At 44.7% G+C, this 21,054-nt stretch overlaps 1 protein-coding gene and 1 pseudogene across 1 annotated transcript; both read right to left on the bottom strand.

Annotated features, from left to right (window-relative positions):
* Positions 1-8,026: 8,026 nt before the first annotated feature.
* On the bottom strand, positions 8,027-9,028 carry LOC119875989 (olfactory receptor 5-like). Its single transcript, XM_038527677.1, has one exon. It carries the CDS (start codon positions 9,026-9,028, stop codon positions 8,090-8,092), a length of 939 nt encoding a protein of 312 aa, XP_038383605.1. The 3' UTR covers positions 8,027-8,089.
* Positions 9,029-19,267: 10,239 nt separating this feature from the next.
* Positions 19,268-20,257, bottom strand: LOC106559250 (annotated as a pseudogene).
* Positions 20,258-21,054: the final 797 nt, after the last annotated feature.

Genomic DNA, 21,054 nt, shown 5'->3' with positions numbered 1-21,054 from the left:
CCTTCACCCAGTCACCCCCACCACCCCCACCTCCCCTTCCACCACCCCTAGTTCGTTTCCCAGAGTTAGGAGTCTCTCATGTTCTGTCTCCCTTTCTGATATTTCCCACTCTTTTTTTTTTCCTTTCCCCTTTATTCCCTTTCACTATTTTTTTTTTATTCCTCAAATGAATGAGACCATATAATGTTTGTCCTTCTCCGATTGACTTATTTCACTCAGCATAATACCCTCCAGTTCCATCCACGTGGAAGCAAATGGTGGGTATTTGTCATTTCTAATGGCTGAGTAATATTCCATTGTATACATAAATCACATCTTCTTTATCCATTCATCTTTCGATGGACACCAAGACTTTTTTCCAGTTTTTTTAGGGATGCGAATATTGCGATGTATTTCCCCTCTCAGGACTGCTTTTGCTGTATCCCAAAGATTTTGAACGGTTGTATCTTCATTCTCATTAGTCTCCATGAATCTTTTTAAGTCTTGTCTAATTTCCTGGTTGACCCTTTCATCTTTTAGCAGGATGGTCTTTAACCTCCACGTGTTTGAATTTCTTCCAAATTTCTTCTTGTGATTGAGTTCAAGTTTCAAAGCATTATGGTCTGAAAATACGCAGGGGACAATCCCAATCTTTTGGTATCCGTCAAGGCCTGATCTGTGACCCAGTATGTGGTCTATTCTGGAGAAAGTTCCATGCGCACTTGAGAAGAATGTGTATTCAGTGCGTTTCGATGTAAAGTTCTGTAAATATCTGTGAAATCCATCTGGTCCAGTGTATCATCTAAAGCCCTTGTTTCTTTGGAGATGTGTGCTTAGAAGATCTGTCATTTGCAGAAAGCACCGTGTTGAAGTCTCCCAGTATAAGTGTATTATTATCTAAGTATGTCTTTACTTTGGTTATTAACTGATTGATATACTTGGCAGCTCCCGCATGAGGGGCATAAATATTCATGATTGTTAGGTCCTCTTGTTGGATAGATCCTTTAAGTATGATATAGTGTCCCTCTTCATCTCTTACTACAGTCTTTGGGATAAACTTAATTAATCTGATATGAGGATGGCTACCCCTGCTTTCTTTTGAGGACCATTTGAATGGTACATGGTTCTCCAACCTTTTATTTTCAGGCTGTAGGTGTCCTTAGGTCTAAAATGAGTCTCTTGTAGACAGCAAATAGATGGGTCTTTCTTTTTTATCCAGTCTGAAACCCTGCACCTTTTGATGGGGTCATTAAGCCCATTCACGTTCAGAGTTACTATTGAAAGATATGAATTTAGTGTCATCATGATACCTATTCAGTCCCTGTTTTTGTGGATTGTTTCCTTGGACTTCCTCTTTCTTTTACAGAGTCCCCCTTAATATTTCTTGCAGAACCGGCTTGGTGGTCATATATTCTTTCAGCTTCTGCCTATCTTGGAAGCTCTTTATCTCTCCTTCTATTCTGAATGAGAGCCTTGCTGGATAGAGTATTCTTGGCTGCAGGTTCTTCTCATTTAGGACCCTGAATATATCCTGCCAGCCCTTTCTGGCCTGCCAGGTCCCTGTGGAGAGGTCTGCTGTTAACCTAATATTTCTCCCCATAAAGTTTAGGGATCTCTTGTTTCTTGCTGCTTTAAGGATCTTCTCTTTATCTTTGGAATTTGCAAGTTTCACTATTAAATGTCAAGGGGTTGAGTGGTTTTTATTGATTTTTTTTTGGGGGGGGGATCTCTCTATCTCCTGGATCCGAATGCCTATTTCCCTCCCCAAGTTAGGGAAGTTCTCAGCTATGATTTGTTCAAATATGCTTTCTGGTCCTCTGTCCCTTTTGGTGCTCTCTGGAACCCCAATTAAAGGAAAATTAGATTTTTCCTTCTGAGGCTGTCATTTAATTCCCTTAGCCTTTCCTTGTGGTCTTTTAATTGTTTTTCTCTTTTTTTCCTCAGCTTCCTTCCTTGCCATCAACTTGTCTTCTATGTCACTCACTCTTTCTTCTACCTCTTTAACCCTCACCGTTAGGACCTCCAGTTTGGATTGCATCTCATTTAGTTGATTTTTAATTTCGGCCTGATTAGATCTAAAGTCTGCAGTCATGAAGTCTCTTGAATCCTTTATATGCTTTTCTCCAGAGCCACCAGTAGCTTTATAATTGTGCTTCTGAATTGGCTTTCTGACATCAAATTGTAATCCAAATTCTGAAACTCCGTGGCAGAGAATACCGTTTCTGAATCTTTCTTTGTGGTGAGTTCTTCTTTCTAGTCATTTTGCTCAGTGCAGAGTGACTAAAAACAAGTTGTACTGGAAAAAGGAAGAAAAAACAAAAACAAAATAAGGAGGGGAATCCTCTCGTTCTACATACTGTAAATCCCTCGACTTCCCCTGGAGCTTTCCAGTGCTGCTTGGTCAAGAACGTGCTCTTCCCCTGTCCTTCCACCTGGTCTTCTGGGGGAGGGACCTGCTGTGCTGATTCTCAGGTGTGTGCACCTGGGGGCGTTGCCCCACCCCCTGCCAGGTGCACGGCTCAGTGGGAGCTGTTTATCCTGTGAGGTCCCTGTTCCCTGGCGGCCCCGCTCCGCCCCAGGCACAGGGTGACACCAGGAGGGACAACAACACTGGCCTCGGCCAGCTCTCCAGCTCTGGAGTCAGCTCCCGCAGTAACTACCGCAGTCTCCCAGTCCGCACTGGCCTGGATGCTCCCGGGGGGCGGGGGATGCCCGGCGGCTGGAGCCTCCTTGCTTGTCCGGTGCCCTCCCCGCTTCCATCTGTCCCGAGCAAACGCAGGATCCTGGGCTGTGTCCCCTGGCGCCCTGGGATCAGGGCCTGTGCTGCTGGAATCGTGCTCCCGCGGCCGTGGCTCCCGAAGGCAGCAGGGCGCAGCCCCCCCTGTCCGGAGCCGCCAGCTGAGCTTTTCCCGAGGCCCCGCCGGACGCGCGCTCCAGCCCTTTACCGAGCTCGGCCCGCGGTCTGTGGCGCGCTCTCCCCCGGGCGCACTTCCTCTGGTAGTGACCCCGGGAACCTGGAGGCTCCACTGCCCCTCCTGCGGTTCTGCCCAAGTTCCCTGCTAAGCGCCTTTCTGTCCGGGTAGAATCCGGTGCGGATTTTTAAAGTTCCTGCTTCTCCGGGACGGGCTTTCCTGTCCCAGGGGGCTTTTGCCGTGCGGGGCCTTAGCCCGGCTCCTCGCGGGGCCCCTCCCCCACTTGATTCTTTTTTATTTATTTGTTTTTCCATCTTCCTACCTTGTTAGAAGCGCAAACTCTTCTCTCTGCAGCGTTCCAGCTGTTCTCTCTTTAGAGCTCACGTCGAATTCGCAGGTGTTCAGGATGACTTGAAAGTTATCTAGGTAAGTTGGTGGGGACAGGTGACTTGGGGGCCCTACTCCTCCGCCATATTGCCCCGCCCCCTCTGATTTAGCATTTAACATTAAGCATCCTATGCATAAAACACGTCTTTTCGCCTCTAGGCTACGGATTGCCCATAGGCAAAATGGTGACGATCATACTCACCCACACGAGTTCTCATGAAGACTACATGCTAATCAATGCATGTAAAGCACTTACTCCAATCCCCGGTACTTACTAGGAGCTCAGTAAGTGGTAGCTATTGATCGCTATTATTGAAACCTGTGAAATGGAGACCAAATACACTTCTCGGAGCTGATGTAAATATAAATTAACAGAGATGTGTACAGATCTAGCATAGTAGTGGACACACAGCAATCAATGAATGTCAATTCTTTCCCTTGAGAGTAAAAACTGCTTAGCTCTGACACTAATATAGTTCTTATTAACTTTATTATGAGTCCCTCTTTACTTTTTTCTTGCACCACTAAACTGGGACTTCATTCAGAGATGGTACTCTGTCATTTATGTCTGTATTCTTTGCAATGAAATGTTCGTTGATTTTGTGAGGAAAAGCCTAATTAATACCTGGACTCTGACCTGGACAAAGGTTTTCTTTAATGCAAATTGTTTTAACTTTGGAATACTTGATCGTGGACTATATAAGGATAACTGGTAAGAGGGAAGTGGTAGAGGAAGGAAGAAAAGTCTGGGATGGGGTTGGCCTGTAATGGACCATAATGTGATTTATAAGCCCTTTATTGATGGATATTTTTATAGTTGTCCAGTTTTTGCTAGTGCAAACATTGCTTCCATAGATATACTGGCATGCTTATTTTTGCCCATGTATAGAAATATATCCATACGACACATGTAAGGAAGTAGAATTATTGGTCAACATACATTTAAAATTTTTATACATATTACAAAACTACCATCTAAAAATATTGCATGGATTTACATTCCCATCAAAGATATCTGAGAATGCTTGTTTTATACCCCTTTAATTATACTCATTTGCTTAAATTGTCTCCTTTTTTTAAGAGCCCATAGCTGAAAAGTGACACTACAGTTACCATGCATATTTGTGTGCTTATCAGTGATGCGGCTGAATCAGGAGCATGCTGCTAAACTACATCTCCCAGCATCCTTTGCACCCTGGTATGACCATGTGACTAAATCTTGGTATGACCATCTGACTAAATCGTGACATGTGGACAGCAGTGATGCATATAAATGCCAGACCTGGCCCTTCAAACCTTGGATGATGGTTCTCACTTCCTCTCCTTCTCTCTTTCCCTGCTTGTCTACAAATAAAATTTTAAGTGGTGAGCCCCAAGGCTCTGGAGGATAACAGGTGTTATCAGGAAAGACCCTAGGTCCCTGGGCAACTGCAGGAAGGAGAGCACCCCTTGGCAAGCTGCACCAAATTAAGGCGCTGGTGAGAAATAAATCTCAGCATGTTGAGGTGCAGAGATTTGGGGCGTCTGTAACAGCAGCAGATTGCATTGTGCTGTCCTTTACAATCCTCTTAGACTCACCCCTTACTCCAGCCACTGTTACAGGCTTTATAGATGAGCTATACAGAAGGTAACTGGAGAGTACACCATGTCCAGTCTATGCCCAGTGTTTGTTTCAACAGGACCGGCAGAAGACCCACAGGAACCCACTCAGCACTCATGGATCTGCAGCTCATAGGGCTGAGTGAATAAAATACACATGATGCTGGAAGAGAGAAATAAAAGGGACACAGGTTGGAAAAAGAAAAGAAGAAAAATTATTGTTATTTGCAGATAGCATGAGTATTTATACTGAAAATCCTATACTGAGTATTTATACTGAAAATCCAGTACAAAGGATTTGTAGCTAATATATGAGATTGTGAAGATTGTAGGATACAGGACAAATGCACAGAAACCAATTTTGTTTCTGAATACTACATGTGGCAATTGGAAAGTAAAATTTACAATTAAACATACAAAAGTATTGAAAACACTAAATACATGGAAATAAATTTAACAAACGATACACACGCCCTCCACAGTAAATGGTCTGAAACACTGCTGGCAGGAAGGTTAAAGATTAAAGTGCTAACTACTGGAGCACTCTAAGAGTCCATCCATACGTGAATGAGTAAGGATAGGTGTGGTGTGTAAGTATACACACCTGGGTGTGCACACATACATACTCACTCGAATATTATGCAGACATTAAAAGAAAAAGAAGATGAGATCATGTTATTTGAGGCAACATAGATGGACCTGGAGGGGATTATGCTAAGTGAAATGAGTCAGACAGAGGAAGACAAAATACCACTCGATTTCACCCCTGTGAGGAATCTAAAAAATGAAAAGGAATAAACAAACAAAAAGCAGAATCAGACCTGCAAACACAGAGAACAAATGGATGGTTACCAGAGGGGAGGTGGGGGTGGGGTGGGGTAAATTGGTGAAGGGGTGCAGGAGGCGCAGGCTTCCAGTTATGGATGGATAAGTCATGGGGATGAAAGGTATAGCACAGGGAATATGGCCAATGGTATTGGAATATGTTGCATAGTGACAGATGGCAGCTACACTTGTGGTGAGCACAGCAAAATGTTTGAATTTGTGGATTCACTGTGTTATGCACCTGAAACTAGTGTAACATGGGTCAACTACACCCCAAAAGATTTTAAGTGCCAAATAAAGGGAAAAGTATACTGTATTTATGATTTGAAAGACTCAGCATTGTGGAAAATATCAATTCCCCCAAAAATTATCTCTAGATTCAGTGCAATCATAATTATGATCTCAAAGGTAATTTTTATAAAAATGCATAGCTGAATCTAAAATTTATATGGTAATGTAAAGAGCCTAGAAAAGCCACCGCTATCTTGAAAAAGAACAAAGTGGGAGGACTTATAATTCCTGATGTTAATTCATACAATTACATCCCAGTAATCCAGACAAGCTCATATTGGTGAGCTAACAGAAAAATAGATTGATAGAGAATAAAACAGAGTCTTGAAATAGAGCCACATTCTTATACTCAATCTGATTTTTTTAAAAAGATTTTATTTATTTATGCATGAGAGATGCGGACAGAGGCAGAGGCACAGGAAGAGGGAGGAGCAGGCTCCCTGCAAGAAGCCCGATGCAGGACTCGATCCCAGGACCCTGGGATCACGACCTGAACCACAGGCAGACGCTCAACCACTGAGCCACCCAGGCGTCCCTACTCAATCTGATTTTTGACAAAGATGCAATGCAATTTAATGGGAGAGTCTTTCCAACAACCATTTTCGTAAAACTGGATTATGTGCGGAAAAAGTAAAGTTCAACTCACACCTCACACATGCACATGCACACACACATTTTTTGAGTGGCATTATACACACAAATTAGAAAGCTAAAGTTATAAACCATGTAGGAAATGGTTTTATGTGACAGGGAAATAGGTAAATTTTATTAAGCTGTCAAAAGTAATAACTATAGGGCAGCCCAGGCGTCTCAGAGGTTTAGCGCCGCCTTCAGCCCAGGGTGTGATCCTGGATACCCGAGATCAAGTCCCGCATCAGGCTTCCTGCATGGAGCCTCTTTCTCTCTCTGCCTGTGTCTCTGCCTCTCTCTCTCTCTCTCTCTCTCTCTCTGTCTCTGTCTCTGTCTCTTATGAATAAATAAATAAAATCTTAAAAAAAGTAAGAGGTATAAATTTAAGTACTGATAATTTATATTTCACCAAAATTGGAAGCTTCTATTTATGAAAAGGCACTATTGGGGTGCCTGGGTGGCTCAGTCGGTCAAGCATCAGCCTTCAGCTCAGATCATGATCCCAGGAGCCTGGGATCGAGCCCTGCATTGGGCTTCCTGCTCAGTGGGGAGTCTACTTCTCCCTCTCCACCTACCCACTGCTCATGCTCTCTCTCACTATTTCTCTATCAAATAAATAAAATCTTTTAAAAAATGAATATAGGTAGGGCAGGTGCCTGGGTGGCTAATTTGGTTAAGTATCCAACTCTTGATTTCCACTCAGGTCATGATCTCAAGGTCCCGAGGCTCAGTTCCATGATCAGCACAGAGTCTGTTCGAGATTCTCTCTCTTTCCCTCTGTCCCTCCGCCTGCTCATGCACACATGTGCCTTCTCCCTCTCTCAAATTAATTAATTAATTAATTAATTAATTAAAACCTTAAAAATAGTATAGATGGGTAATAGCTAGTACAAACGAATGGGGAAAAGATTGAGATAAAAGCCCTATCTTAATTATATATATGCCATATTGCCATGTCAAAGACATAAATCTATTTCCTTTTATTTAGTCACCCCAGTGTTTACCTCAGAATGAATAAAATGTACCTAATCCATCCACTTGGTGGATATTAGGTTGTTTCTGATTTTTTTCAATACAAAGATGCTGTGAATATCCTCCTATATATCATCTATCTCTACTTGTGGGAACCATATAGAAACATTTGTTAAGTATTTGTCATTCTAAGAATAAAATGATGGGGTTGTTAAATTTGGATTTCTAGGTTTACTAATAAAGTTGACCATCTTGTCATGTGAGTTACCAGTCACTCATCATTCATCAGCGATGACTTGCTTTCTCATAGACATTGTTCACTTCTTCCATGGGTAATTCAGATTTTGTTACTGATTGAAATGAACTCATTGTTTGTGAGATGGGAAACATATTCCTGCAGTTTTTCTTTGGCCTTTCAGTATTATGTTTGGAATTGCGTGGCCATAGAAGTTTTTCAATCAGGAGATGAGAGGTCCAATTATTCAAGACCATGTTCAAGGCCAGTGGAGAGTTTTCCGAAGCACCACATGGACCTCTTTGTTCCTCAGGCAGTAGATGATGGGGTTGCACATGGGCGTGACTACCGTGTAGATGACTGACAGCACCTTGTTGAGGTCCATGGATTTGATACGGCTGGGACGGCAGTAGATGAAGAGGGCTGCTGAGTAGAAGATGCCCACCACAATCAGGTGGGAGGCACAGGTGGAAAAGGCCTTGCGTCGGGCAGCGGCTGATGGCATGAGGAGCACAGCCACCACGATGGCTGAGTAGGAGGCTAATGCTGCCAACAGTGTTCCACAGAAGATGACGATGGCAGAGATGAAGTCCACCAGCTCCGTCAGGGCCACGTGGGTGCAAGACAGGTTGAGCAGAGGGGAGACATCACAGAAAAATTGGTTGAGGACATTGGGGCCACAGTAGGACAGGCTGGCAATGCAAGATGTCTTGACCACTGAGACCAGCAGCCCCCCAATCCATGAAGACAAGGCCAAGCCCAGGCAGACCTGGGGCCTCATGAGCAGTGGGTAGTGGAGTGGGCGGCAGATGGCCACGTAGCGGTCATAGGCCATGGAGGCCAGGAGGGTGCACTCCGTGCAGATGAGGACTATAAAGAAGAAGAGCTGGGTCATGCAGGCTGTGAAGGGTACATGGCAGGGTCCAGTCCAAAGCCCCAGGAGCAGACTGGGCATGGTCACTGACACATAGCACATCTCTAGGCAGCTCAGGTTACCCAAGAAGAAGTACATGGGCTTGTGGAGCTCGCTGTGACTGCAGATGAGGTAGATGATGAGGGTGTTTTCCAGGAGGGTCAGCAGGTAGAGGGTCAGGAAGACAGCAAACAGGGCATTCCTTATGCCCGGCCTGGTGGACAAACCCAGCAAGACAAACTCCTGGACTCTGGTCATGTTGCCCAACTCCAGAGAACTCTCCATCTGCAGAGAGACAAATAAAGTGTATTGACGTTCTGGTCTCTTCAAAGACACTTAGTTAGAAAAAAAAATAGGGAGTATGTTCACAGTGAGTGAAACCCTAGGACTGGGCTAGCCCAGCTTCTGTTGGAAATTGACTTTTACAGACAAACGCTGAATAGACTTTGGAGAATAGACAAACTCTGAGCATGAGATCACCGTCATTACTCTGATTGGTCTTCCTAAGTCTGAATCTTTATATAATCAGACTGCCTGAAAATTGGGAGAAAATCACTGGCCTCCGATAAGGTTGTTACAATAAATAAGGCAGTAGATGAGAATTGGTATAGCAAATAAGAAATTAGGATTGTTATTTCTGTTCCAAAAAAAGTTCTTTTTTCCCCTCTTTGTATACTTTGCATAGGAATTTGGGAGTATTTTTAAAAATCTGGAGTAGAGCAAGACTGCCAGCTCCCTTGTTTGAAAAGGTTCCTCTTCTCAATGTAAACTTATTTTGATAATTGTATTGTAGGTCACCAATGATGGTGTTCAAGAAGAGCACAGAGGGAGGAATCCCCCAAAAGACTGACATGTCTTTCAGCAGAAGGTCGCAAATAACACTCATTGTATCAATGTGAGGGACTGCAAATACACATAGGTGTTATTTTCACACTGATACATTTCAGAAAATCGAAGCTGACAGGAAAAAAAATTGTTAAGACACAAGAGGATATATGATCTCATAATTGATACTTCCACAACTCATTGAGTGCCTTGTATGCATTATTTACTTGCCATCAATCCTACTTATATACATTGGTTTTATGCCATAAGACAGGTATGGAGCCCAAACAGATACATTCACTTGCCCAAGACCACACTGCCAGGACATAACACAAAGAAGGTAACACAGCTGGGCAGACGTTTATGCTGTCTAGTCCCATTCCATTTCATCTTTACAGTCAAGCCTGAAAAGTCTGCACCTGGGACATGGGAAGTAAAGAGCCGACAAGTGATCCAGCTGGAGAATTCTGACTATAAGGCTATCTATCATTCACAGAATTCATTCAATGGCATTCAATGAACCTCCCTTTGTATGCTAGCTATTGGGAATGCACGGGTAAAGAAGACAGTCCAGGTCTATGGCCACTGACTTCCTATGAGAAAGAGTCGATGAACACACAAACCACCACCACCACCACCAAAAACAATTCCAAGTTACAGGGGGCCCTTAGATAGCAGTTCACGGCTACATAAGCAGAAATAATTGAGGATAAACTAATGACAGAGGTCAGTATCTGCCAAATGTTCATAAGAAAGATGTTTACCCTGCACAGCAACGTTAGGGATGGAAGGTGACCTGAGAGCCTCTCAAATTATGTTAGCAGAGACCTGTAAGACTCAGAGCATCAGAGCCTTCCAAGAGGCCGGATTTGTAGATCCTAAGGTTCTGTGCAAAGGCATGAGGATCATAGGATAATTTCGCCCTGAGGACATACATGTGTATATTACTGCATGAATGTAGGTGGGCAGCCAAGGATCAGGGGTGTGACTCCACCGACTCGCTTTAGAGCTGTCAAGCAGAACTTGCACCCCAGTAAACACTTCCTGGATTGGAGTCCACTCACCTTTCATTTCCCATTCCATCCCAGTCCTTCCCCCCAACTGAGATTTCTTGCTCCCCCTCTTTTTGGCTCTGCGTCTGATCTTCATTATCCTCTTATCCGTATCCACTCAATACATACCTCCTCCAAAGATCCTTTTCTGAGTTGCCTTTCCTAACTTAGGACTTCAGATGAACTAAGAGATCCCTGGATAACCTGCAGCAAAACCAGTGAGTGCACCCCTGAAGGCACATTAGCATCCCAAATCCCAAAACTAGATATTCAAAAATATCTAGATATACCATCTCAAAGATAGTTGTTATCCAGGAATTCTTTGCTAAGACTGTGTGTGCTAGGTTCGAAGGAGATATGGTGGTCAGTAAGAGAACATTCCTGGTCCCCACAGCAATCTGGGCCATGGAGCTTTCTCTATCTGGCTCCTTGAGCGTTCTACTTAATTTCTGTTGTGTGTTACTTAAAAATATAGATAACCATCTCCCTCCTGAGCTATTTAATTTCCTCACTGTCAAAAGAGAGACAACATAATGTTGTGGCTGAAGCTTGAGCTCAAAGTTATACAGAAGTGGGTTTCAATCTGTTGTTCTAAATGAAACTCAGAATTCCTCTCATGAGAAGACAGACCCTTGGCTGGTAAAGTGTTTAACGGTAGTTATTTATTAAGTAAGGGGCTTTGTGCAAAGAAGCAATACACCAAAAGTGATGGCTATATGGGCATGAACCAACCTGGTATTAGCCTCAAAGTGTTCAAGAACTTCCAAGCAAGAAAGTCACTCAATCTGTTTAAATCTGCCTCATAAATTAATACACAATTATGGATAAGTACTAATTGGGGGTTACATCAGTTAAAAGTAACTGAATACTTTTCTAAAGCATTCAAAGTCAGTGCCTGGTATACTTTGGATATTCTATAAAAGAAAGTTTCTTTCTGCTGTTCCTTGTCCTCACCGCCAAAGAATAACATTTGGTCTCCCCATATGATGGTCAAAGGACAGCAGCTTCAGATCCGTTCTTGCTGATGCTGCCCCTGGAAGAGGCTCAGATGCTCAGGTGCATTCAGCTCCTACCTGGAGGAGGAGATGTTGAAGAGTAGAGTCACTTTTCAGTCCACATTGGAAAGCTGTTGTTGGTCCTGAATGAGGCATCCACTTCCCCACCCTTGTTTCACCTTCTTCGTAGTTCTGAATGCTCTAAGTTGCTGAGTTGACTCTCCTCATGGTGAAAAGGAAGCAGGGATGCCAGCTTAAATTGGAGCTCTGGACCTCAGAGACCTCCTCTGGTCTCTGCAGACTTGGAGAATAGTTGATGGGAAAAGCACTTCTGGGCAGCCCGGGTGGCTCAGTGGTTTGACGCCTGCCTTTGGCCCAGGGCATGATCCTGGAGACCCGGGGTTGAGTCCCACGTAAGGCTCCCTGCATGGAGCCTGCTTCTCCCTCTGCCTGTGTCTCTGCCTCTCTCTCTCTCTCTCTCTGTGTGTGTGTGTGTGTGTGTGTGTGTGTCTTTCATGAATGGATGAATAAAATCTTTAAAAAGAAGAAGAAGAAAAACACTTCTACTGACACTCTTTGGAGGCTTAAGGGGAGGAGGAGCCTCAGAGCCACTCTCAGTTCAGGCCATCATACATTGATTTCTTCCCAAATGCCCTGTCTTGTGTTTTGGTCCTGGGGCATAAAGATAAGTGGTAAATTGTTCCTGCCTTTGGTTGATAAGTTTGGTTATGGAAACACATGTTCATAACTTGTTCTGAGAAGAGCTAATGCATCTGAGGACTACAGGAGAAGACTTTCCAGTAGAAATTGGAGGCTAAGACAATGCTGCCCATTGAAAGTAATGGCAGGAATGGGTATCTGCATCTCTGTGTTCATAGCAGTATACTCACAATAGCCAAAAGATGGAAACAATCCAAGTGTACATGGATGGAGGCAATGATAAGCAAAATGTAATATATACAGAGAATGGAATTCAACTATCCATAAAAAGGAAGGAAATTCTGACACATGCTGCTACTACACAGATGAATCTTGAAGACTATGCTAAGTGAAATAAGCCAGTCACAAAAGGACAGATGTTGTGTGATGTCACTTATATGAGGTGCCTAGAGGAGTCAAATTCCTAGAAAAAGAGAGTAGAATGGTGGATTCCAGGGGCCAGAGGAGAGAGAAATGGGGAGTTAGTGTACAATGGCTACAGAGCTCCCATTTTCCCAGATGAAGTGTTCTGGAGATGGGTTGCAGTGATGGTTGCACAAGAGGTGAATGTGCTTAATGCCAGAGAACTGTACACCTAAAGATGGTTAACAAGGTCAAATTTTATGTTATATACATCTTTCCACAATTAGAATCACTATAACCTTTATATCCACCCTTAAGATATTTGTGTGACTCTTTCCACACCTTTATCCTTGCTCACACAAATATCCAGAGATCCAAAGTACATTGACTCCTGAGGAACTTTGCCCAAACTATTCTTTCTGACAAGAGATTACCTTTTCTCACAATGAAATTCAATTCAACCCTTTAAATTTCACATGAAACTTCAGTCTTTGAAAAATATTAACCTTCTCTCGTCTCTAGCCACATAGAATTAGTTCCCTTCTCTGATAAAACAGGATGGTGTGATGTAATCACTTCTGGGACCACGTGGGTGATCGGTCAGTGTTGGTTAAACACCCTCCAAATGAGGTTGTGGAAATGTTCTGTAGAGTTGAAGCCTGACAGATGATATTTAGTTCTTGACTCAAATCTCATAGCTGCAGGACTTTCATGATTTACTCCCATTCTGAATCTCCCTATAAGATAACCCTTCCTTCTTCCCAGGGTCATTGAGAGGATAAAATTATTTAAGGCATATAAGTCTCTGAGCTCAGTGCAAATTAAATACCCCACATTTGGAAGCAATATTATTATTATTGCCACGAGACAGGTATTTTTTTATTTTTTATTTTTTATAAATTTATTTTTTATTGGTGTTCAATTTGCCAACATATAGAATAACACCCGGTGCTCATACCATGAGACAGGTATTAAACCAAAACATCTTTTGGAAAATTATATTAGCAAATATGCATCACATGTCCAGTGTGGTGATTGATACTTAGCAGATATTCAATACATACTAGTTCATCTCCATCCCAATGCTCAAAATAATGACTTAGTGCATTGCTACTACAACGTCCTTCACACTAAATTGTGACTTTTTTATCTTATGTGTCCTCAAGGAGTTATTTCAAAAGAAGAAATTTGCCTTTTCTTTCTGTGTCCACAGAGGCAAGCACAGGTCTTAACTCAGTGCATACTCCAGGGATGTTTGATGATGGGGAGGGGGTAGGATAAAACTAGAGGTCTGCTTTCCACTTCCTAGAAAGTTCTGGGTCTCATTCTTGACTTCAGAAGGCTTTCTCATGATACATCCAGGGATGGAGGAAACAGGAGGTAAGAGGAGGGATCTGGGAGAGTGGTGGCCTGGAACCAAGTGTCCCAAAAGTTTTTTGTGCTCTTTGGTTGTTGGAGGGTCTTAGTTGGAGACTAGAACTCAAAAGTCAGGGTTTATGAGGCCATGAGGTTCTTAAATCTAGTACCAATTGGGTCATGTTTTCTTTTCTTTTTTAATTTTTTATTTATTATTTATGATAGTCACACACAGAGAGAGAGAGAGAGAGAGAGGCAGAGACACAGGCAGAGGGAGAAGCAGGCTCCATGCACTGGGAGCCCGACATGGGATTTGATCCCGGGTCTCCAGGATCGCGCCCTGGGCCAAAGGCAGGCGCCACCCAGGGATCCCTGGGTCATGTTTTCTTTCTTTAAGATTTTATTTATTTATTTGAAAGAAAGAAAGAAAGAGCATGAGCAGAGGGGCATTGGGAGAGGGAGAAGCAGACTCCCCGCTGAGCAGGAAGCCCAATGTGGGGCTTGATCCCAAGACCCTGAGATCATGACCTGAGCTGAAGGCAGATGCCCAACCAACTCAACTATGCAATTGCCCCTGGGTCATGTTTTCAGGAAGAACCTGAAACATTGGTGAGAAGGACAAAAAACCCAAGAACATCTTGAGAAGAGTGGGGGGGGGGGTTGTATATATTTTTTTATTGGAGTTCGATTTGCCTACATATAATGTAACACTCAGTGCTCATCCCGTCAAGTGCCCCCCTCAGTGCCCTTCACCCAGTCACTCCATCATCCCACCCACCTCCCCTTCCACTACCTCTTGTTCGTTTCCCAGATTTAGGAGTCTCTCATGTTCTGTCACCCTCTCTGATATTTCCCACTCATTTTCTCTCCTTTCCCCTTTATTCCCTTTCACTATTTTTTATATTCCCCGAATGAATGAGACCATATAATGTTTGTCCTTCTCCGATTGACTTACTTCACTCCGTATAATACCCTCCAGTTCTATCCACGTTGAAACAAATGGTGGGTATTTGTCGTTTCTAATGGCTGACTAATATTCCATTGTATACATAGACCACATCTTCTTTATCCATTCATCTTTCAATGGACACCGAGGCTTCTTCCACAGTGTGGCTATTGTGGACATTTCTGCTATAAACATCGGGGTGCAGGTGCTCCGGCATTTCACTGCATCTGTATCTTTGGGGTAAATCCCCAGCAGTACAATTGCTGGGTCATAGGGGAGCTCTATTTTTAACTCTTTGAGGAACTTCCACACAGTTTTCCAGAGTGGCTGCACCAGTTCACATTCCCCACCAACAGTGCAAGAGGGTTCCCCTTTCTCCACATCCTTGAGAAGAATGTTTTAAAGATTTGTAAAAATTTATTCATGAGAGACACAGAGAGAGGCAGAGACATAGGCAGAGGGAGAAGCAAGCTCCCTTTGGGGAGCTCGATGCGGAACTCGATCCTAGGACCCCAGGATCATAACCTGAGCAGAAGGCAGATGCTCACCACTGAGCCACCCAGGCATCCCTTGAGAAGAGCTTTTTAAAGTGACTTTGGCAACCATTGGGTCCAGGCCAAACCCAGAACTGCAGTGTCAGGCAGGGAAACAGCCCGATGCTGTATCATTTTAAGTCCTTTGGTTGCTAAAAAGAGAAGCTAACTGGATCACTTAAGCCAAGAAAGTGGTTGGATACTGCAGGGTTGATGAAGAACCATATTTTTCCAGGATCATGGACCAGGAGAGTTTTGGTAAACCAGATAAGAAGTACTAGGCCACCATAGAGAAAAGTCAGTTCCATATTCTGTGCTTGTTTCACTCAGTAATCCAATTCCAGGGAGAAAGTGCTGGAATGGTTTAGTTTAGGGATACCAAATCAACACCCTGTATACGGTGAGGGCAGAGGGAAGCACTTTGGGTCTTTGTTGTTGTTGTTGTTGTTGTTTTTGAGGGAAGTACTTTGATCAAACTGCCAAAGACAAAAGACTGTAGGGAATATGGTCCATATAGTTTCCCAAAGACAAATCCACATACAGTTATCAGGAAGGGGGAATGAGTACACAGCAGGAGAATCAACGGATCTCATGAGAGATGCCCTATGGCTGAGGAAAGTGGTGGCTTATCGGATGCCAGGAGGCTCAGCCTTTTACCTCTTCCTCTCCACAACTGCACTGGGGACGGGGTTGATGGTTCAATGACTGTGGAGGCCGAGAAAATTTTAAGGCCATTCCACTTTAAGTTCAGCGTTAGCACAAGTACAGCCATCCCAGGCCCCTGTGAATAAGAGCTGAAATTTACATTACCTCAGTTCCAGGAAGAAAACAGCTTATGCTGAGTGAAGTAAGTCAGTCGGAGAAGGACAAACATTATATGTTCTCATTCATTTGGGGAATATAAATAATAGGAAAGGGAAAATAAGGGAAGGGAGAAGAAATGTGTGGGAAATATCAGAAAGGGAGACAGAACGTAAAGACTGCTAACTCTGGGAAACGAACTAGGGGTGGTAGAAGGGGAGGAGGGCGGGGGGTGGGAGTGAATGGGTGACGGGCACTGGGTGTTATTCTGTATGTTAGTAAATTGAACACCAATAAAAAAAAATAAAAATAAAAATAAAAATAAAAAATAAAAAAAAAGAAAACAGCTTACAGCTTAACGCCCTAGAAAGCCTCATATTAGAATAAGAACAGAGCCCAAGCCAAGGGCAAGAAGCCCCATATTATAATGAGAACAGAGCCCAATGCCCTGGAAGGCCCCATATCAGAATGTAAACAGAACTTGAGAAATTCCTCCACCCCTTCTGGAGGTCCCCTAGACCAGCCCTTAAAACTAAGCTGAAACCCACCTTGGGGTCCAAGTCCCTGCTCCGCTGTGTCGGGTATACTTGGACCCAAGCTCGAGCTTGTAAATAAACCCTCGTGTGTTTGCATCGGTGTCAGCTCCTTGGTGGTTTCCCGGATTCGCAATCTTGGGCACAACATGACCACTTCTATATTTCAAAGGATAGTAGTACTGAAGTTCCTAGTCTTGGTCACAATTGTCCAAAGAAGTAGGTCAAGCAGATTTCAGCGGTGAAGACTCAGAGTTTCAAAGTAGGAAAAAGAGTTTGGTTAGATTGTAGACCACTTTCCCTTTAGTATTTGCATTGGGGTTGATGTGTTGGCCTTCTTTGCCCTCTCCCTTCTAATAGGGATCTGCTAAACTAGTAGATCCATATCCTTATATTGGAATCACCCAGGACTTATGTTTGCATGAATACATATTCCTGGACTGTGAGCACAAAGTTTCTGATTTGATAGATTGGGTGGGGCCCAGCCTGGGTTTGACATCTCCATGCTGAACGACCACCCCAGGTGTTTCTGAACCACATCTTTAAAAAATGCTGTGCATTCCTGAAAGGTCATGAGGGCACAGACTATATTACATTATTCACCACAGTGTCCTGAGAGCCTCGGGAAGTGCCTGACTTGTTTGTTGTTTGATGCCAAATTAAGGAGAAGACACCTGGGAAGATGAAAGCATTGGCAGAACTGGTCTGATGACAAAGAACAGAAACTCATTCAGTCTGGTGCAGTAGTTGTATTTTTATACTGTTTGTCATATTAGATTACCACCGTAATCCTGAGTGGTGGCAGGGCAGGGGTTATTCCTCACACCCTTTCCTGTTTATACAGGGTGAAACTGAGCCTCAGAGAGACTAGTCCAACAACCCACATTGAAGGGTTTTAGTCCATCCAACTCCAAGTCCCTTAACACCAAATCCAGCATCCTGGGAGTACTATAGTACATTACCTTCCAAGGGTGGAGCTTCTGGGTTTCTAATCTATGAGGATAGCTATGTGAATAATGAATGGAGACCATTAACTGAGCACCAACTGTGTTCCAAGCACTGTGCTAGATGCTTCCATACATCTCTTTGTTTAATGGTAACAACTCAGTGTAGGAAGTATGGCTACTATTCCCGCTTCACAGATGAGAAGACTGAGGCTCAGGAAAGTCAAATCCTAGTTTGTACAACCAAGAAAATAAAGAGAGACAATTCAGATCCAGGTTTGTCTTCTAGAAAAACTAGATCCCTTCAAAAGTAGCCCATAAACTGAAGGGAAGAAACTTCTCCTCTGATGTATTTACCCATATTCAAAAAAATATTCTTACTGAGCTTTAGAGAAGAAATAACGTAATTCGTGTACCAGGCTAGTTATTAGAGATCAGTAAATCAGGGCACTGAGAAGGATAGGACATCAACCCAAATTGGCTTAAATAAAAGACAAATTTACTCGTTCACCTAAGAGGAATTCCTAAGGGCAAGACACACTTTGGGCATGGCTGGATCCAGAAACTCGACAAAATCAGAACCACATCTTTCCCCCCACCCACCACCATTGGTTCTGATTTTCTTTGCAATGACTCCATTATCAAGCAGGAACTCCTCTGTTAAAGACCAGAAGACCAGAGAGCTGATTGCCTCTACAAGCTTACATCCTTAACAGCTATGAACAAAGAGAAGTTTGAACAAAAATCTCAGTGTCTGGCTCTCCAAAGTTAAGATCTAAAGCCCCTAACTACTTAGTCCTCCCTTTATCGATAGCGTTTGTCTTATAATCTTAGAGTTCCTCCCACAAAGACACAGAGTGTATTTCCTTACCCCATGACTTTGGATATGGCCATGTGACTTGCATTGACTAATGGTATCTTATTGGGTGGCACATGACCATAGCTTTGAAAATCATTTGAACAAGGGAGCCTTCTCATTCAGCTATTGTAATGAGAAAAACCATGCCAGAGCTCTGTTCCCAGGAGAAAAATGGGAAATGTGTGGACCAGAGGGTCTTCTAGCTAAACCAAGCCTATGATGGTGAGCACTCATGGGCATGAGCCAAGATCAGAAGAACCACCCAGATGACACCAACCCAAATTAGCTAACCCTCAGCTGATTGACGATTAACAGCAATATGTGACATGTTTTAATACAGTACATTCTAGGATGGTTTTCCATGCAGTACTCTTGTGGCACTTACTAATAATACACTCTAGTTGGCCCAATTAGGTTCATTTATCCACCACTACCAAATAATAGTAATCAGGGATTGAATGCTCTGCCACGAGCCTTTTCTTGGACAGGAAGGTGGAACCAGCACCACCATGACCGGAAGAGGAAAACAATAGAGTTTTCCAGAAAAAAGTCAGAGCACTGTATGATATATTTGCACATAGATCCGTGTCAAACATCCATCAACAATTCCTGAAGAAGTCATTCATGGGGTCCAGATTCCTGGCCATGGCAACACACGCGTCCCAGGGCAGCCCTCACCTCCTTGTTTCGAAGGCTGTAGATGAGGGGGTTGAGCATGGGGGTTACCAGGGTGTAGGACAAGGACACCACCTGCTTGCTCTCCGGGGAGTAGCTGGCCTTGGGTCGCAAGTGGATGACCCCCGTGGTGCCATAAAACAGAAGCACCACGACGAAGTGAGAGGCGCACGTGGACAGGGCCTTGTGGCGCCCCCTGGCAGATGGCATCCGCAGCACGGTGGCCAGAATCTTGGTGTAGGACGCGGCTATCAGACAGAAGGGAACCATGATAACCAGCACCGTGGCTGCCAACACGTTGGCCTCGAAGACTCTGGTGTCTGCACACACCAGGCTCAGCAGAGGCGCGATGTCACAGAAGAAGTGGCGGATGCCTCGGGGCCCGCAGAAGGGGAAGCGGAACAGCCAGATGGTGAAGACCAGAGACACAGGGACGCCAGCCAGCCAGCACGTGGCGGCCAGCAGGTGGCAGAGCCGCGGGCTCACGATGGCGCCATAGCGCAGAGGCCTGCAGATGGCCACGTAGCGGTCCCAGGCCATGGTCGTCAGGAGGAAGCACTCGGACGTGACGCAGGACAACACCAGCAGCAGCTGCAGGGCGCAGCCGGCGGGAGACACGCCCCGCCCGGGCCGCAGCAGGGTCAGAAGCAGCTGCGGCACGATGTCCAGCGAGAAGCACATCTCCACCAGGGCCAGGTGGCGCAGGAACAGGTACATGGGCGCGCGCAGGGCCGGGTCCAGGGCGGTCAGCAGCACGATGAGCGCGTTGCCCAGCAGCGTGAGCAGGAACATGGCCAGGAAGAGCGTGGCGAGCAGCGGCCGCAGCGCGGGCACGTGCGCGAAGCCCAGCAGGACCAGCTCCCTGGGGACGCAGCTCTGGTTGGCGCAGGGGGGGGCTTCGGGGGCGCCCGGGGGGGCCCAGGCGGTCGGCATGGCCCCGGGCGGGGGCGTGGCGGGCAGGAAGCCTGCGGGAGGGGACGGGTTGAGCTGAGGCTATGGAGAGCAGAGCTGCACCTGCCGGGGCTCTGTCTCCTCAGTGGGTGCTGCCCAGAGCAGATAAGCTCATGCCATGTGCAGGGCCCTCCCTGAGGGCCCCCATGAGCCTGGTAGGAGATCCCGGGGCTTACAAGGCTCACAAAGCCCTGACTGGCCTGGCCCACCCACCTTCTGACCTCTCCTCCATGGAGTTGCATCCACCATGCCTGATCCTGCCTCAGGGCCTTTGTGTTTGCCATCTGTGTCCTTTCAGATGCTATTCCCTGTCTGTTTGTGTCCCTGGTTCCCTTTCCAAGGTCTGTGAGGATTGGTTCTTGGCTATGTCTCCATCCCCATCTTCTTCTGATCTTTTCACTTACCAAGTCCAGCTTCAGAGACCTCCTTCTCTCTCCAGGGCTTTGCACTTGCACAACTGCATGCCCCTACCTGTGGGTGTGTTTGGACCTTTCCCATACTCCAGGCCTCCCCTCAGATATCACCTTTTCGGATCTCCTCCCCTGATGGCCAGAGAGAATGTAACCAGCCACACTTTCCACTATACTCAGCTTGGAATTAAATTGACTTTACTTTTTTGTTCAATAATCTGTTTCCTTCTATGGACTATGAGCATCATGGGAGTAGACAGCTTTCCATTTAATGCCCAGCTCAACTTACTCTCCATTATACAGTACTGTAACTTCTCTCTCACAAGAGCTTTGTTTGTGTGTGTGTGTGTGTGTGTGTGTGTGTGTGAA

The sequence above is a fragment of the Canis lupus genome, chromosome 1 (assembly GCF_011100685.1).
Source record: "Canis lupus familiaris isolate Mischka breed German Shepherd chromosome 1, alternate assembly UU_Cfam_GSD_1.0, whole genome shotgun sequence".
NCBI classification, from domain to species: Eukaryota; Metazoa; Chordata; class Mammalia; order Carnivora; family Canidae; genus Canis; species Canis lupus.
Note: the sequence above shows the minus strand (reverse complement) of the source record. Positions and strands in the feature narration are given on the sequence as shown.